At 47.8% G+C, this 17384-nt stretch overlaps 1 protein-coding gene across 3 annotated transcripts in view; it reads left to right on the plus strand.

Moving 5' to 3' along the window:
- The window catches only part of NTRK3 (neurotrophic receptor tyrosine kinase 3), a 369430-nt gene that overhangs the window by 101566 nt on the left and 250480 nt on the right, over positions 1 to 17384 (plus strand). For all 3 annotated transcript variants that reach the window (XM_036844028.1, XM_036844029.1, XM_036844030.1), the window contains exon 4: positions 11577 to 11645. In XM_036844028.1, coding sequence (XP_036699923.1) covers positions 11577 to 11645 — 69 coding nt within the window. The remainder of the gene's footprint in view (positions 1 to 11576; positions 11646 to 17384) is intronic.

Raw genomic sequence — 17384 nt, forward strand, 5'->3', positions numbered from 1 at the left:
CTCTCACAGATGGTCTCTGCATCTTTGTTTTCCTCTTGTCACGACAGCTCTGGAGTAAAAAATGAGTGTGAGGCTTTGGTCCCATCACCACGTCATCCTTCATGTACCAGAGCTTCTCCCGGGGCGGTAGGCTCCCCGAGCCAGGCTGGCTCACTCTGCCCCTGGGTGGCCACTGCTGGGAACGCCCGCGTCTGCCAGGCTGTGCCCTTCTGGGGCTCCAGAGACAGCTTGTGTGCTTCAGGGCAATTAGCTTTCGGTTAATTTGTCTGAAAAGAAACTCCCAGGGAACAAAACCCCCAGACTAATCTCAATAACACTCAAGGTCTGGTATGAAGCAGGCGAGTGAAGGAACAAAGTTGACTTTAAGGCCTTTTCTGGGGTTTGCGGCCTGGCGAATACCCAGATGCAGGTTGATCTCTGACCAAACCTCTGACTCTCAGGCCTCGGGGTGAGGGCTCCTTCTTCCCTGGACCTGTGGGGCCTTTGGGCTCTGCCCAAGCATGTGAAGCATGGGCTGTGACGGGCAGGGGCATAGACACCAGCACGTCTCCAGGGGAGGAGATTACCTGTTACCTGTTCTCTCATTAAAATGGGTTTCCATATTATTTTGTTGAACTGAGATTTTGTCAGTGTTGAATTAGGGGGCATTGCCTGGGCCTCTGGTATTTGTTTTAATGGGCTTGGCCTGTTGCAGCTTTGGTGTCTGGAGATGAGCAGATAAGGGGAGAGACGCCATCCATGAATGATGATAGATTGTGTTCATTGAGGGCCAGGCCTTGTACCACCTGCTTTCTGCACCCCGTTTGCCATACCCCATTTAATCCTCACCACAACTCCAAGGACTGAGGCACAGAGAGGTTAAGGAACTTACCCAGGGTCACAGAGCATGGAAGTGGCAGTGGTAGGACTGGCCTCCAGACCCATGTGATGCAGAAGTTTTGTGGGAATTTTCAGGTGAACTTGCTGCACATTTACTGAGCACTCACTTACTGGATTCCAGGTGCTATCAAGGATATCACACCGAAAAGAAATGATTGCCTTCAAGAAAAGCAGTCTGATGGGGGAGGCTGACACGTGCACAGCTGCCGTTCAAAGCTGGCAGTCTGAGACTTGGGCTGTGCTCAAGGCCCAGGAACAATGCAGTGGGAGAAGGAGGAGGGAAGAAAAGTTTCAGAGTGCATGGCGCTGGCCATACGTAGAGAGAACCACTTAAATGTACCTGAAGCTGGGGAACAAGAACACGAAAGGCGTCGAAAGCACGGGGCAGTGCCAGGAGAGAGGGAGCAGTGCCAGGAAGCTCCAAGGGTACAGGCAGCACTCTGGGTGATACCCTTCTGTTCGTGGTTGGTCTTTAGGGTTGGTTATGGGGAGGGGATGAAGGATGGGGGAGGGACTTGGGTGGTGAGAGAGTATATGGGAACAGGAGGTTGAGGTGATCGTCTGAAAAGATTTGAACTTCAGCGTGGAGTCTGGACCTGATTAGGTGGGCCAAACATTCTAACAGTCCAGTAATCTGTGCCCAAGTCTGGTCTCCCATGCATCCTTCTCCACCCCCCTGCCCCCCAGCACGTGGCAAGTCCTGTCCCCTCTTTCCCTTCCTGTCTTGAGCTTCTCCAGCCTGAGAGGACACTGGTAGTCACTCAGGGATGTTGCCGTGTACTTGAGGACAACCGGAGTGATTTCTTTCCGTACAAGAAGCTATGTGACTGCTTGATTGTGGGACAGATTGGCATCTGGGGAAGAGACACCTGATGACCTTGGTGAACTTACAGTTATATTTCTCCACCTGTTGGCTGCTCCTCTCCACCGAGGACCTCATCAGTGCCTGGCTTTTATGGATGCTCTAGGCCTGTACCTTCCAATATAGTAGGCTTGGCCACCCATGGCTATGGAGCACTTGATATGTGGCCAGTCCAAACCGAGAAGTTCTGTGAATGTAAAATACACATGGATTTCAAAGACACAATACAAAAAAGAAAAAAGAATATGAAATAGCTCATTAGTATTTTTTTATACTGATCACATGAACTGATGGTATTTTGTATAGATGGGGTTAAGTAAAATATATGAACACAACGAATTTCACCTTTTTCTTTTCACTTATTAAAATGTGGCTACTAGAAAGTTTTAAAAAGTATGTGTGTCTTGCGTTATTGGCGAGTGCTGGTCTAGCTCAGGGATTGGCATACTTTTCGTAAAGGGCCACATACTAAATATTTTAGGCTTTGTGGGCCATTTGGTCTCTGTCACAACTGCTCAACTCTGCTGCTTTAGTGCAAAAGTGACTTGTATTTGTTTTCTGTTGCTGCTGTGACACATTACCATAGACTTTGTGGTTTAAAAACACAAACTGCGTGTCTTACACTCTGTGGGTTAGAGGTCCCACATGGGTCTCACTGGGCTAAAATCAAGGTGTTGTCAGGGCTGGGTCCCTTCTGGAGGCTCCAGGGGAGAATCCGTGGCACCGCATCTTCCAGCTGCTAGAGGTCATGTGCATTTCTTGGCTTTTGACCCTCTTTGCCTCTGTGCTTTCTTCTGTGTCTCATCTCTCTCTGACCTCTCTGCCTCGCTTTTCCATGTTTAAGGACCCCTGTGATTACTTTGGGGCCACAGGATAATTAAGGATAATTTCCTCATCTCAAGATCCATACTGTTAATCACATCTGCAGAGTCCCTTTTGCCATAGAAGTTGACATATTCAGAGATTCTAGGGATGAGGCCGTGGACATTTTGGAGGACTGTTATTCCACCTGGGCCATAGATTTAGACAACGTGTAAATAAATGGACGTGGCTGTCTTATAATAAAACTGTATTTACTAAAACAGAGCGCTGGCCCACAGGCCATAGCTTGCTGACCTTGGCACCCAACGATTAATGAATCTGCACACAATTCCAACGTGAGTTTTTTCCCCACACCACCAAGCAGTTCTGGGACACCAGCTGGGTGTCTCACAATTCAACTCAATTTTGACATTATCTGCCCAGAGATAGCATCAGACTCCGCAGGTTAAGGGCTCAGTCCCACAAGACCACCCTCTACTACAGGTGCTAATCGCAGCTCCAGGTTGTCACCTGGGCTTCTGACCAACCAGCTACAAATCAGAGGTTCCATGACCCCGTCCTTGGGTTCGATCAATTTGCTAGAGTGGCTCACAGAACTCAGGAAACTCATTTACTCACTAGATTACTGGTGTATTACAAAGATATTAAAGGATACAAATCAACAACCAGATGAACAGATACAAAGGGCGAGGTCTTGAACAAAAGAGCCTCTGTTCCCGTGGAGTTTGGGGCCTGACACGAAGGGAAGTGTTCTGGTTCCCCAACCCCTGTCCTTTTGGGGCTTTATGGGGGCTTCATTGCCTAGGCACAATTGATTAAATCATTGCCCATTGGTGATTGATTTCCTTTCCCCTCCAAGTAAATCAAGGGGTGGGAATGAAAGGTCCCAACCCTCTATTCATGGTTGGTTCCCCTGACAACCAGACCCCCATCTTTAGGGGATTTCCGAAAGTCACTTTATCCTCTGAAGCAATTTTAGGAACTGAGGACAGGACACCGAGTGTTATAAGAAAAGGTGCTCCTGTTGTTCTTATCCTTCAAGAAGTTCCAAGGGTTTTGGGAGCTGTGAGCCATGAACCGTGGATAAGGACCAAATATATACTTCTTATCACCCTGATCATTTCTCTAAGTACATCATGTGGGGTGATATTTTTGCTAGAATTCTATGGTGGAGGTTCTGTGAGCCAATAAGCTTGAGAGATTCAATGGGTCAGATCCTTCACTTAGTAAAGGCTCTGAGAAGTTCTGCAGTAAATAAGCCTGTTTAATTTTATTTAGTACCACATTTTTCAAGCAACATGAAACTTTTTCCCTTGTCATACCCATTAATATATGGCAGATCTCAGATTCCTAGGAACATTCTGTGGGAAACCCTGGTTTAGCTCAGCCCAGGGCCTTGTGGAAAAGCTGCCCGCAGCCTCCTGATCTAAGGTCAAGACACCAGTCACGTCACTTGAGATTTGATTAGAGAAAGCATTTTGGCTTCATGAGAGTTCATTAAATGAGCCATCCAGTGTAATTTAGCTGAATAAAAATGGCTCAGATGGCTTTAACCCACACCCCCTCCTACAGCAATTTAATTGAGGGAAAAGCAAATATGTCAATGATGTAGAAAAATACTTCTTGGCCTCCAAGAGGGACACAGGGCAGCAGCACCTGCTTCCTTATCACAGGCACTGGATTTTAAGGGGTTGGCTCAGGGGGGCCCCTCGGGGGCGGGCAGCAGGCCTTGGTGGAGAGATGGCCTGGAGCCTCCTTCCTTCCCACTGGTTCAACCTGAGGAGGCTGATGGCAGCCACCCTAACTGCTCCTCATGGGGGGCTGCAGGCATCTCCGGTGTGGGCTGATATGCGCAAAGTCCCGAGTTCAAGTTCCTGACGTGTAAGTTCCCTGGTTCTTGGAGAAGCGGGGAGGAGACTGTCAGCCTTCCCCGTCTCCATGGTTTGTTCCTTTTTAGCAGCTCTCTGTGGGGTCAGTGCTGCATGAAGGAATTCTCCTTTCTTGACTTTTTTTTCCAGATCCTTCAGAAATTTCAAAAGAATCTTGGCGTGGCATGGCAGGGGAGGGAGTTGGCCGTCTTCAGGAAGAACGAGGAGAGAGCTATTTCATGGGGAAAGTTAGAAGGGGAGAGACAGACAGCTGAGGAGGTGTTGGGTCTTCAGGAAGGAAGAACTGCATCTTTCTAATGCTGCCTTCGTGGATGGAGGAAATCAGATTTACATCATGATGTTGGCAGCCAGCAAGCCGCAGCCCCCATTGGAGCTTGTGAAAGCAGGAGGGGTTGGACCTTTGCTGTTCTCTGGGGAGCCATGCTTGCTGCTCTGAGCCCATACGGTGCTTAGAATAGCGCTTTCTGCAAGCAGCAGCGTGAATCCTCTAGGAAAAGTCAGCGACCATGCCATTCACCGTTAGGATGCCAGCTGAGCACACCCCTGAGTCTCTGTGTTCTCTCATAACCATCTTTTGCAGCAGGAGACTTGCGTATGCCCAGCGGGGAGCTGACTGAGTGGACGGATGCCATGTTGCATCTTCACGGCTGCACCCTGATTGGGAAGCTGGTTCCCTAGAGCGATGGGACATAGGCAGAGTGAGGGAGGGACTGAAAATCATGACTTTGGAGGCTTTCAGGAATCACAGTTGGGCAGCCAACTGTCAGGACCTTGGGGCAAAAGAGGGGCTGAGGACAGGTATACTAGTTTGCTAGGGCTGCCATAACAGACACTGCAGACTGGGTGGCTTAAACAACAGAAATGATTTCTTCACAGTTCTGGAGGCTGAAAGTCCAAGATCAAGGTGTCAGCAGGGTTGGTTCCTTCTGAGGCCTCTTACCTTGGCTTATAGATGCTGACTTTTCCTCATGTCTTCACATCATCTCCCTCTGTGCATGTCTGTGTCCTAATCTCTTCTTATAAGGACACCAGTTATATCGGACTAGGGTTCATTTCAATGGCCTCCTTTAACCTTAATTACCTCTTTAAAGGCTCTGTCTCCAAATACAGTCACATTCTGGGGTCCTGAGAGTTCAGACGTCAACATATGAATTTTGAGGAGACACAGTCCAGCCCATCGTAACAGAAGACAAAACCCAAGTGAGAGGGACTAAGGAGATGCAGAGGTGGAGTGACCGTCCAGGAGCTGAAGTGGGAGCGGGGCCAACCCAGCAAAGGTCTGTGGTGTGGACAGGGGTGATGCCCGACTGAATGGTGCCGGTGGGGCAGCCTGGCTTAATAGCACAGGAATGATGGGGCACCTGCATCCAACAATCCCTTACACACTCCTCAGTGTCCTAAGACACTTAAGTCCTAAGACACAGCCTGCCCCTGGGCCTGCCTCCGCTGGTACAAGAGGAGGTACTTCCAAAGTCAGCCGCACTCTTAATCTGGGAAATCCATGGTACCTTCTTCAGGATCACTTTGTGGATGGGAATCAGTGTCTCCTTCTCAACTCTCAGCCCCAAAGGATGCAGTGTGTTTGGGGGAACAGAAGGATTCATCTGGTCGGCTTCTCTTGGCTGCAGGGTCCATCTCGAGTGACCCTCTTGTTGGACGGCAGGGTTCCCAGGGTAGAGGGTGACATCCTCCCCAATTGTGGGGCTCCATCCTGCTGCAGTTGGGCACCCCCTTTAGGAGAGTCATGGGACTACTTCCCATCCTGAGGTTTCTCGTGTTCACCACAGGGCTAATGCAGGAGGGGCCATCTCAGCCTGTTGCTCCTCAGGTTCAGAGTCTGGCCATCTGTGTGTCTGGTTCCCTGTTTCCAGAGGACCCAGTAGCTGCATTGCCATGGTTCATTACTCTGGGCCCCAGAGTCTGGGCTGTGAATGAGCCAGTAGCACAGGACAAAATTAATGGCTTTGTTTGGTAGTCTCAGGTGAGGGATACGGGGGCGAGGTCATGGAGCTTGATTTTGGGAAAGTGTTTGATGCATCATCTCGTAAAATCTGGCTCACCAAATTAATTACAACGGTCAGGTGACTTGGAAACTGGCCATTGACTCAAGCACAAGTCAGAGACGAGTGATAATGGATCTGTAAGGGAGGAGGCTCAGGGCTGCGGTGAGGCCCAGAGGCAGGATGGTTCTTAATTAAACCTTTGTCTGGTGAGGGGGGTAACCGGCCCATCAATAACTGATGACAGGTGAACACAGGTGAGGCATCAGCTAGAAGGAAAATCAGGGGAAGTGAGTTCTAAGTGGTTGTTAAGTCGGTTAAAGCCCCCTGCCTCGTCTTTCCCATCTGCCCAGCACATGAGCATTTATAAATGCCTCTGAAGGCAGGATGGCCAGAGGCGTGCCCTGATTGCCTTGTTGGCGGTGTATGTTTGCCTTTCTCGTCTTTTGTGTGTTTGTTTGTCTCTGTGGCTGGATACTTCTATCGTGTGTCTCTGGCAGGGTGCTGTGTACAGTTGCCCAGGTTGTGCGCACTGCTTTCCTCCTGGGACTTGTGCAGCGCAGCATCTCTGCCTCTGGGGACACACACTGGGTTGTGTGTATGTGTACCTGGGCGTTTACATGTCTGTGTGTTGGTTGCAAATATTCCTGAGTATGCCTCTTGTGGCCTGTTGTTGGAGTCTTCACATTAAGGCTACTCAGAGCTGTTCAACTTTCACTGGCCACCTCTGAGCCCCAGTTTCCTCATCTGTTGCATGGAGATAATAGCAATACCCGTCCTGTAGAGTTGCTGTAAAAAGTAAATGAGATCATGAATGCAGAAGTGGGTAACACAGTAGCTGGTGCTTAGTAAGCCCTTGGTGAATGGCAGCTGTTGATTGTGAGATGGTGCAGGGGGGCAGGAGAGGGTGAGAGAAGGAGAGTATCCGGACTGCAGAAGGAGAAGGTGGTCTGTGCACCACTGGGACCGTCAGGGAGGAGGGAGGGGAGACGGCAGTCGTGGACAGAGCCCACGAGTGTTGCTGTGGCCGCTCCATCTGGCCAAAGAACTGGAGGAATCCGGAGGGGCCCTTTCTCCTCCAGGTGGGGCTTGGTGGGTGGGGGGAGGGTGGGGAGAAGCTGCAGATGAGACACCCCTGGGAGAGCCGGAGCCCACCTCCCCCTTACCAGGTGTCCCAGGCCCCCTCTCCCCTCTAACTTGTAATAAGGAGATAATGCTATTTCTTATTCTTTATTTGCCCAGAATGCCTGTTATTTTCTTTCTTTCAGAATCCAATTTTCTCTTGACATTTCTGCCTAATGTAGCAAAACATGACCTTTGTGAAAGGACATTGCTGGCAACCTGCTCCCTGCCTCGGGCCCCCCAAGAACTACTGGCACACTCCTGGGTGGCTCCTCCCTTGGAGATGGGCAGGTTTCCACTTCCCCTGGACCGCTCCTGTGTCCCCGCCTCCTCCTTCCTGCCGGGGGCGGGGGCGGGGGCGGGGCCGGGGCCGGGGGCGGGGCGTGTTTCCCAGGGCTCAGTGCGTCTGGTGTTCCTGGCGGCGCCTCTCACAGGAGCTGCTGCTCAGCTTTAGAACCGGGGCCTTTGTTCCAGGCTGCGCTGGAGTCGGGCAGAGAGGTCAAGGCCCCTGGGCCTTGTCTAACTTCTGCTGCCACTGATGCTGTTGTGCGTAGATAGTAAACCAAGAAAAGCAAAACAAAACAGAAGACTTCTGTCTGGACGAGGCACTCACCTTTATGGAAACATCATAGCGGCTCATGGTAATGGAGACACATAGAGTGGTACTGTGAAGCCTGTTATCCTTGACCCCGAGTTCCAGCTCCTGGTGTAAGGTCAGCGCCTTTGATGGGCATACGTGTCTGATCCCCTGCTCCTCCCTCCCAAGCAGGAGTTGCTCTGCAGGGAGCAGGGTGCCTGTGTCTTCGAGTGGCCATCATGCAGTTCTTCTGTCACCCTTTTCCTTCCGATCAGTGGGGGAAGGAGGCCGTTTGTAGGAGTAAGATGTGCCATGGTTAGGGGCTTTGTGAAGCTGAGCATGTGGATGGGTTGAGGTTTATAGGCTTTTAGTGAGAGCCTGTGTTTTCACACGCACCAGTGCTCTACAGTCCTGCAGAGAGGAAGTGGGTGACAGTATGGGGCTATGGGGGGCTCTCCTAGCAAGGGCTGTGGGCTTAAGGACTCTGAAAGGAGAGAGTGCTGGGGGCTGGGGAGAGAGTAGGACAGTAAACTTGGGTGATACCTACTGGACACCTTCCCTTTGCCCCAGTCCCCTGCACCCCAAGAATGGGGTCTGCCTCCCCCACACAGTCATGGGCTGTCACCAAAGGCAGAGCTGCCTCAAATGAGAAGGGGAAGCCCTATTCCTTAGCTTATCCTTGTGTTTGAATATCTGCTCCTCTAATGATCTGTGTCTACTCTCTGTACCTCACCCAACCTGAACTTCTCCCCGGAGCTCCAGACCCGGGCATCCAACAAGCTATCTCATCTCTCTTTTTTGGACGTCTAACAGGCATCTCAAACTTAGTGCCTGCAAGGAGGAGGCTCTTGATCCCCACGCCGCTCCCCAGCTGGGACCCCTTTGCAGCCTTCCTCGGCTCACTAAATGACATCACCACTCTCCTGGTTGCTCAAGTCTCCCTCCTCTGCCCGATCCAATCCCATAGGAAGTTCTGGCAGCTCTCCCTCCACCACCTAGCTTGAATTCCATCAGCTTAATTGTCTCTACTCTCTCTTTTTGCCTGGAATACTGCAGCAGCTCCTAATTGCTCTGATGACTTCCAGTCTTGGGTTCCTATTTTAAAAAATGGCAATTAGATGATGCCACATCCCTACTTAAACCCAGCCAGTGCCATCCCGTTGTTCCTTAAAGTAAAATCCGGGTGGCTTACATTGGCCAGCAAGGTGGGTGTGGCGGGTCCCCTCTCCTGCTTATCCTAGACCACTCTTCTACTTCCTTCCTCACTGGCCCCTTTTCTGGCCCATAGTCCCTCTCAGGCCTTTGCACTTGCTGCTCCCACTGCCTGGAACACACCTTCCCTGGTGCTAGGCTCACTGTCACTCCTCTTCTCAGCTCCGACATCCCCTTCTCAGAGGGCATTTCTGGAAGCATCTTCTGACGTAGCCCTGTCTCTCTCCCACATTGGTTACTTGCCCCACTTTGCTTATTCCCTTCCTTCTGCTCATCACAAACTACACTTCTCTTGCTTATTCATTTGTAACATGAACATAAGCTCCAGAGGGACCTTATCTGTCATCCACCCCCTCATTCCTTAGTGTAGCCTATATTTGGCTCTCAACAAATATCTGTTATAGAAGTCCTCTAAATATAGGTGCACCTGTAAGCATATGCATATGTGTATAAGCAGGAGTCTGTGTTTGTATTTATTACCTACATGTTTAATGGACATAAATATGCACGTGCTTATACACACGTGTGTGCATGTGGATAGGTATTTACCTAGGTGCAATTCTTACCGCTCTCCTTTCTCATCACTAGATAAGTACATGGTTCCTGGGGTGCCACTTCAGCTCTAGCCGTCTCCAACGGCTGCCTTGAAGGGCTGTTACCACATCAAATGTTGTTTGTTGAGCCTGGCAAAGTAATAACCGTGGGTGTGTTTCTTCTTTTATTCAGAAGACTAATGACTCCTCCTTTCCCCTGTACATCCTAATGAAAAAAAAAATAGCCATTAGGAGGAGAACAGAAGTGTGAACAAAGAGGCTGATGTCTTGATCATTGAGGGACAGGATTGCTGAGGGAGGGACTGGCTTGAAGGAATTGTAGGTGACCTGCGGAGTATTTTCAACTTGTGTGAATGTTAAGGATGTTTGTTGAGGACTTCCGTGGTGGCTCAGTGGTTAAGAACCCGCCTGCCAATGCAGGGGACATGGGTTTGAGCCCTGGTCTGGGAAGATCCCACATGCTGCAGAGCAACAAAGCCCGTGCGCCACAACTACTGAGCCTGTATGCCACAACTACTGAAGCCTGCACGCCTAGAGCCCATGCTCCGCAACAAGAGAAGCCACCACAGTGAGAAGCCCACGCACTGCAACAAAGAGTAGCCCCTGCTTGCCACTACTACAGAAAGCCCAAGTGCAGCAATGAAGACCAACACAGCCAAAAATAAATAAATAAATAAATAAATCTATTTAAAAAAAAAGAATGTTGGTAACAGGGCACAATAGTTTCACTTATGCAAGGTGAAGAAGTCCTAGATATCTCTAGTACAGAGTAGTGCATAGTTAACAATACTGTATTGTACACTTAAAAATTTGGGAAGAGGGTACGTCTTCGGTTGAATATTATTATCACCAAAAAAAAAAAAAGAGACAGAAGAAACTTTTAGAGATGCCAGTTAAGTTTATGGCTCTGTTTATGGCGATCATTTCATGGATGTATATTATCTTCAAACTCATCAATACATATACATTAAATACGTACAGCTTTTTTGGTAAGTCAGTTATACCTCAGTAACTAAAAAAAAAGGGGAGGGATAAATTAAGAGCTTGGGGTTAACAGATACAAACTACTATATATAAAATAGATAAGCAACAAGGTCCTACTGTATAGCACAGGGAACTATATTCAGTATCCTATAATAAACCATAGTGGAGAAGAATATGAAAAAGTATATATATATATATATATATATATATATATATATATATATATATATATATGTAATGTATAACTGAATCACTTTGCTGCACAGCAGAAATTAACACAACATTGTAAAACAACTCTACTTAAATAAAAAAAAAAAGAGTGCTTGCTGGTTTGTATACCTTATACTCTGAGAGTTCTCTGTCCTCCTGTAGGAGGGTGGGTTTAAAAAGGCTCTCTGAAATTTTATTGTGGTGAGAGCATATGGGAGAATGACCAAGAAATTTTTATTTATTTATTTATTTCATTTGATTTGTAAAACCTTGTCTTTTAAAAGGTCTCAGCATCCTCTCCAGACATGATCTGTAGCCTCGACTAACTGTCAGATGTACTGTTAGCCGAAGGGAGCAGTGGAGAAGAACAACAAAACCAGGCTCCCATGAGATGACCATGCTTACTACGGAGGCATGACATGCCAGATTGTCCTTTAATTTCCTCTTTATTTGTCAATCTTGCAGAAACCTGTCGAGTAACCGGCTCACCACACTCTCATGGCAGCTATTCCAGACGCTGAGTCTTCGGGAATTGTAAGTTCAGTTTTGAAGACTGTCCAAGTTGGTGGAGTGGTGGTCAAAGGTTGGGTGGAGCCACCTGAAGCTGGGAGTACACCTGAAGGGGCTCCTTGGGTTGGATGATGTGGGTGTACCATGTTCAGTGAGAGTGAGCCACCCCATCCCTTGATTTCTGATGCTCCTTCTGGGCGCAATACATTTCAGAAGATAGGAATCTCATCTCTTAGCAGGACCTAGTTTTGTGATCTGTTGGTAATTAGTAATAACGTTTATATTTACATATATTTATAATAATAAAGATAATTTATCAATTTATAATAACACTTGCAATATATAAATAGATTATTAGGTGTGCTTTCATTTACATGACCTTTGATTTATCATTATATGTCATGGGAGGTAGGTATTATTATACCTCCCATATAAAAGGTATCTCTACACTTTAAGGTGAGGGTTCTGAGCTCCAGAAAGGCATGTGAAACACAACCAAGATCACATTGCTAGGGACTGGCAGAACCAGGACTTGAACCCAGGCCTTTGATTTCAGATTGCATGTATTTTCCACTTCTCGTGATCTTCTGTCAGCCTATTTGGCTTGAGTATGGGCATCCTGGAGGGACTAAGCCCATATATTTATTCAATCTGCTTGTGGACTGCTTAAATTTGCTGCATTCCGAGGCTGATCAATGTACTCCTACCCCAGCCAGCCATTTTGCACAAACACACATTGGATGGATGAATGAAAACTCGTGACCACTGCTGGAAAAAATAAGTCATGTTGATGTGTGAGTCATCAGGGTCATCTCTGTGCATGAAGGATGGCATATTATGTTGAGGGGACAAATCAAGGAATAAATTGAAAAGGAATTGAGGCATGGATGGAGTTAGGGAGTCACGGTTACAGAGACACTGCTCATGTGTCTTCCCTTTTACTTGATGACTCAGATCCAAATTCACTGAATGCAGATTGCTTTCTATCCTTTACCAAGAGGCAGTGAATGGCCTTGGATCCCCGCCCATGCTGTTGGCCTTTCAACTTGTTCTCCCTCCACCTGGTAAGACCTGAGTTCAAGGATGCATCATAACCTTACCTTTTCTGACCCAGTTGGTCAGGAAGGGGAATATTTACATCTCCATGACAGTCTTGTACATACCCTACTCATCCTCATGGACCCAAGTGCCTACATGATGCTTAAAAATGCCATTCCAGGGATGGGAAGTACAGAGATGGTCTCTGACAGTGTTGGAGAGTTTAGGACAAGACTGTTGTGGGTTGCTTTCCTGCTTTAGGATTTTGCCCCTCCCACCAGGCTTCTCCTCTGCTATGAGCACAATAGCTCTAGGGGTCAGAGTTCTTTAGTCATATATGGCTGCCATCCAGCTGTACTCCAATAAAAACTCCTACCTGAGCTTGGAAAAAGGTACATATGTACTTATTTTTTTATAAAACACTGGGAAACTGGACAATGTCACAGACATCTCAATGTCAAACTGTTACACTTGATGCATTGTGTTCATTCCCTTCTTTGTAGGTGGAAAAGACATTAGAGGTAAATTAACATGACTGCTTTGATCACCACTAACACTGATTTCTGAGATCTTACTCTGGGCCAGGCAGTGTGCCAAGTAATCTATCGAGTTATGAAAGTTATTTAATCCTCATAACAATGCTATCAGGTCAGAATGGCTACTGTTACTTCAAATTTGGGGACACTGGGGTACTTAGCAAGGTTTAGTATCTTGGTTAAGGTCACCCATTAACTAAATGGTAGCACGTGGACTCAAGATCTTGACCACTATGCTTCGCCGTCTCCCAACTTTCTCAATCTGTTTTCAATCCAAGGATCTGTTTTACAGTAATTTTCTATAAAAATGCACAATTGCAGTTCTTCCTTACATTGCTCTAAAACTGACCAGGGACCCTGCCCTAAAGGAGCTAATTGGAGTCTTTCATCCAGTTCTCCTGGGACCCCTGCCCCTTCATCTGTGGGAGGCCAGGGATAGCATCTCTCCAGGGGACATCTGGGTCTACTGTTGGCTGAATTATTGCGAAAATGTTCAGTGCTCCTTCTAAAAAAATCACTGGCTGCGAAATCGATGGTGTGCTGCCCCGGTGACCTGTTTCGTGGAGTTTTAGAAACAGTTGTTCCATGGATATATATTTAAAGAAAATGTCAGATTTCTCCCAGAGGATCATGGGATTCTGCATTCATCTTTGCCTGGGAATCAATACACCAGTGAGCTGGATGTGACTTATGGGGGAATGAAGACGTTCCCTCCAGGGTGAGTCAGTGCGTGAGAGCCACCATGTCCACAGAGTATTTTATTTCTGTCATATTGTTAAATAAGTAAAAAATTATGTTGGAAAATAAAGAAGCCCCCCCCTCTAAGGAGCAGTCATCCTGGTAGGGGTCTATTTTTTTGAGGAAGAATTGAATGTTGAGAGTGGAAAATTTATCTTTTGGCTGGAGGGGCCGCTTGTTGGCTCTTAGCTGTGGCTGTGATTAAAATCCAAACAATCCCAGTTCCTGGCAAATGGAAGAGTGGGTCATATTTTCTTGTCTGACTTCCTGATTAGTCCACATGGTGCCATCTGCCACGAGCCATCTAGACTGCCAGGGTCTGCCCAGTGGAGCCTGTGGGCTGGGGTGTGGGCATGGGTCGGGTATTTCCAGGAAGAAAGAATTCTGGCCCTAGAGGAGAGAGGCCAGAGGGAGATGGCTCTGTGAGCTGTGGCAGCCAGAAGGTCACAAGGGCAGAAGTGTGAGGCTTCGAGCGACCTTCTGCAGGAACAGAAGGAGCAAGCTAGGGCATTCAACAATTTCTTAGCATGTTTTATTCCATCACTGAGGATCTCTGCCTGCCCCAAGCAGCCCCTCCTCGGATCCTTGGTAGAAGAACTAATGCTGTTGGGATTCCCCATCAGAAGGGCTGAGTGTCTACAACTTTTCCAGCAGCAGAGAAGGAGAAAAAAGAGGTGTATATGTAGTATCTAATATATACAAGGTCCTGTCTCACCCCTGGAACAATCCCACAGAGGAGATATGCTTAAACCCAGTTTGACAGATGAGGGATTGGAGGCTTGGCCAAGTGAAATAACTGGTCCAACATCACATGGCAAGTAAATGGGAATTAGTATTGTGATTATGAGCATTGCCACCATCCAGGTCTATTGTTTTCAAAGACCAGCTCTTTCCTTACCCAACTCAGCACCATAGCCCTCATGCCTTGTGTCCCCTTCCAGAAGCCACACTCAAGATGGCGGCTCCCCTCAGTGGAATCAAAGGGGGAAAAAATCCAAACAAGTTAACATCTCAGAGCCCTTGCCGTGTGCCAGAGACTTCCTTCACTCATTTCTCATTTACTTTTGTGAGATGAAGGGTGTGGTCTTGGCCGGGCACCTGGCCCGCCTCTCACCTGTCCAGGCTGTGTTTTTCTCTTACTGATGGAACCGGAAGCATCTTTCAAGACTGGCTTCTGAGTAGCCGACACTCTTTCAATGGCACGGGTTTGGAGAAATTTGAGTTGGTGTTGCACAGTGCTCTCCAAAGCTTCTGGTTATGGCAAGATGGTGTTTTCCCTTTACCGAGAAGATGGGAACAGTCTGTCCAGAAAGCTGAGCAAGAATCAAAGAGATTGACTTAGAGGTAAAGAATGAATTGGAAAGAAAAGAAGCTTGGATTCTGAATCCCATGATACCATTTAGGCAAAGGCAAGAGGCACCAAAGGATATAAACTCACAGCACAGAAACCCTCCAGAAATACCCTAAGGACCATTAGTGTATCTCCAACAGGCTTCTCTTAATACCCCGCACGCACAGAGCAGACATGATTAAAATAGATTGGAATATTTCATTTTCTTAAAGCAAAGTGATAATTACCTCTGGTATAATTTACAGACTTAATCGACTTGGTAAAATATTAACTCAGTTTTGGGGATGGGTTTGTGCTGATCCTGTCACTTTCCTTCCCCCAGTCCTGGCCCTGACCACTTGCCACGGCTCTCAAAATCACTCAACAATCATGTTAATAATACTGTTATTATAATAATAATTTTGGGCCTCTTTATAGCCCCTTTTACTTCACAAAGCACATTAACATATATTATCACTAATCTTCATAGTAACTGTGAAGAAGGCAGACTGAGCACAATTACCCCCATTTTACAGACGTTAAAACAGAGCCTTGGAGAATTCAGGCTGAATGAATACTTGCTGTATTCATTTCCTAGGGCTGCCTTAACATATTCCCACAAATCTGGGGGCTTCAAACAATAGAAAGTGATTCTCTCACTCTTCTGGATGCCGAAGTCCAAATTCAAGGTGTCAGCAGGACTATACACTCTTCCAAGGCTCCAGGGAGAACCCTTCCTTGCCTTTTCCAGCTTCTGGTGGCTCCTGGTGTTCCTTGGCTTGTGGCAGCACCACTCCGGTCTCTGCCTCCATCTTCACGTGGCCATCTTCCCTGTCTCTTCGTCTTTGATCTTTCCCTCTTTTCTCTTATATGGATACCAGTCATTGGATTTAGGGCCCACCGTAATCCAGAATGATCTCATCCATGATCCTTAATTTGATTATATCTGCAAAGGCTCTATTTCCAAATAAGGTCACATTCACAGCTACTGGGGCTTAGGACTTTGACATATTTTGGGGGGCGGGGGAGACACTATTCAATCTACTATAGTTGCCCCAGGTGACACAACTGGCTCAACTCAGATCTTTTGTTTGGATATTTTTTTTAACCACAGGACTGTTGGCATCTCCAGGGTGCCCTTTGGGCATGTTTTCTTCTGTGACAACAGATTTGGGTCCCTTCCCCATATTTCGCTACCTGGCCATGGATTGCCACTGGCAGCACTGATGCTGCGGAGGGAAGAAAACCGGAGTGATGACTAGCAGGGAATCAGTGTTTTTTAAACACTCAGTCTTGGCCTTGGCTGTTCAGCAAAGTGTCTTTGTGCGCAAACTCGGACGGGGCTAAGTTAATCTGTGGGAAGCCCCAAGGGCCCTACGATTAGGCCCTGGGCCATCTTGGGGAAAGGGCTGGGTGTTGGTAATCTTTGCCGTGAAGCAGCTGCTGCTGTATTATTCATGGGGCCGCCTGCATTATTGATGGAGCAGGGGAAGGCTTGCTTTCGGCTCCCTGAGTCTGTCCCTGAGGCCCTGGCTGAAGGCCCCTCTGCTCCAGGCCTGATTTGATGGGAGAATGGACAGCATCACTTAGACCCAGGACTTGCCCTTCTTTGCTCCTGGTCCACCTCACTGTTTGACCCCTCTTGTCAGGATATGAAGACGAGAGTGGATTTGCTCAGTGAGATGCCCAGGGCATCTGTTCTGAGACTGAAAATGCTTTCTGCCGTATGTATGTCTTGCTGTCCAGGAGGAGAGTCCAGAGGGATGGGGGGAAGAACTCAAAGTTCTTCTGCAGTTTCCAGGAGACTCTGGGTTGGAGGAAAGGACCAGATCTCATGGTGCATGCCTTCTGGAGGAAAAAGACGGAGGGAAACAAACAAGCTTTTAGCATACCCATGCCTGGCAGGGTCTAAGACGCACCCCACATATCTCACTGGATTCCCCTGCCAGCCTCAGGACGCTGTGGCACCGTCCACCTTTCTGGGGGACCCCTGAGATGTTGGGATACGCAGTAGTGCAGGGCTCAGACAAGAGGCAGAACTGAATAAAGCACATGTGGCTTGAAGCAGCCTGGCCAAGACTCTCACTTGTCTAGTATTTTCCACCCAGGTGGGTAATTTGT

This window comes from Balaenoptera musculus, chromosome 2 (assembly GCF_009873245.2).
Source record: "Balaenoptera musculus isolate JJ_BM4_2016_0621 chromosome 2, mBalMus1.pri.v3, whole genome shotgun sequence".
In the NCBI taxonomy this organism is placed as follows: Eukaryota; Metazoa; Chordata; class Mammalia; order Artiodactyla; family Balaenopteridae; genus Balaenoptera; species Balaenoptera musculus.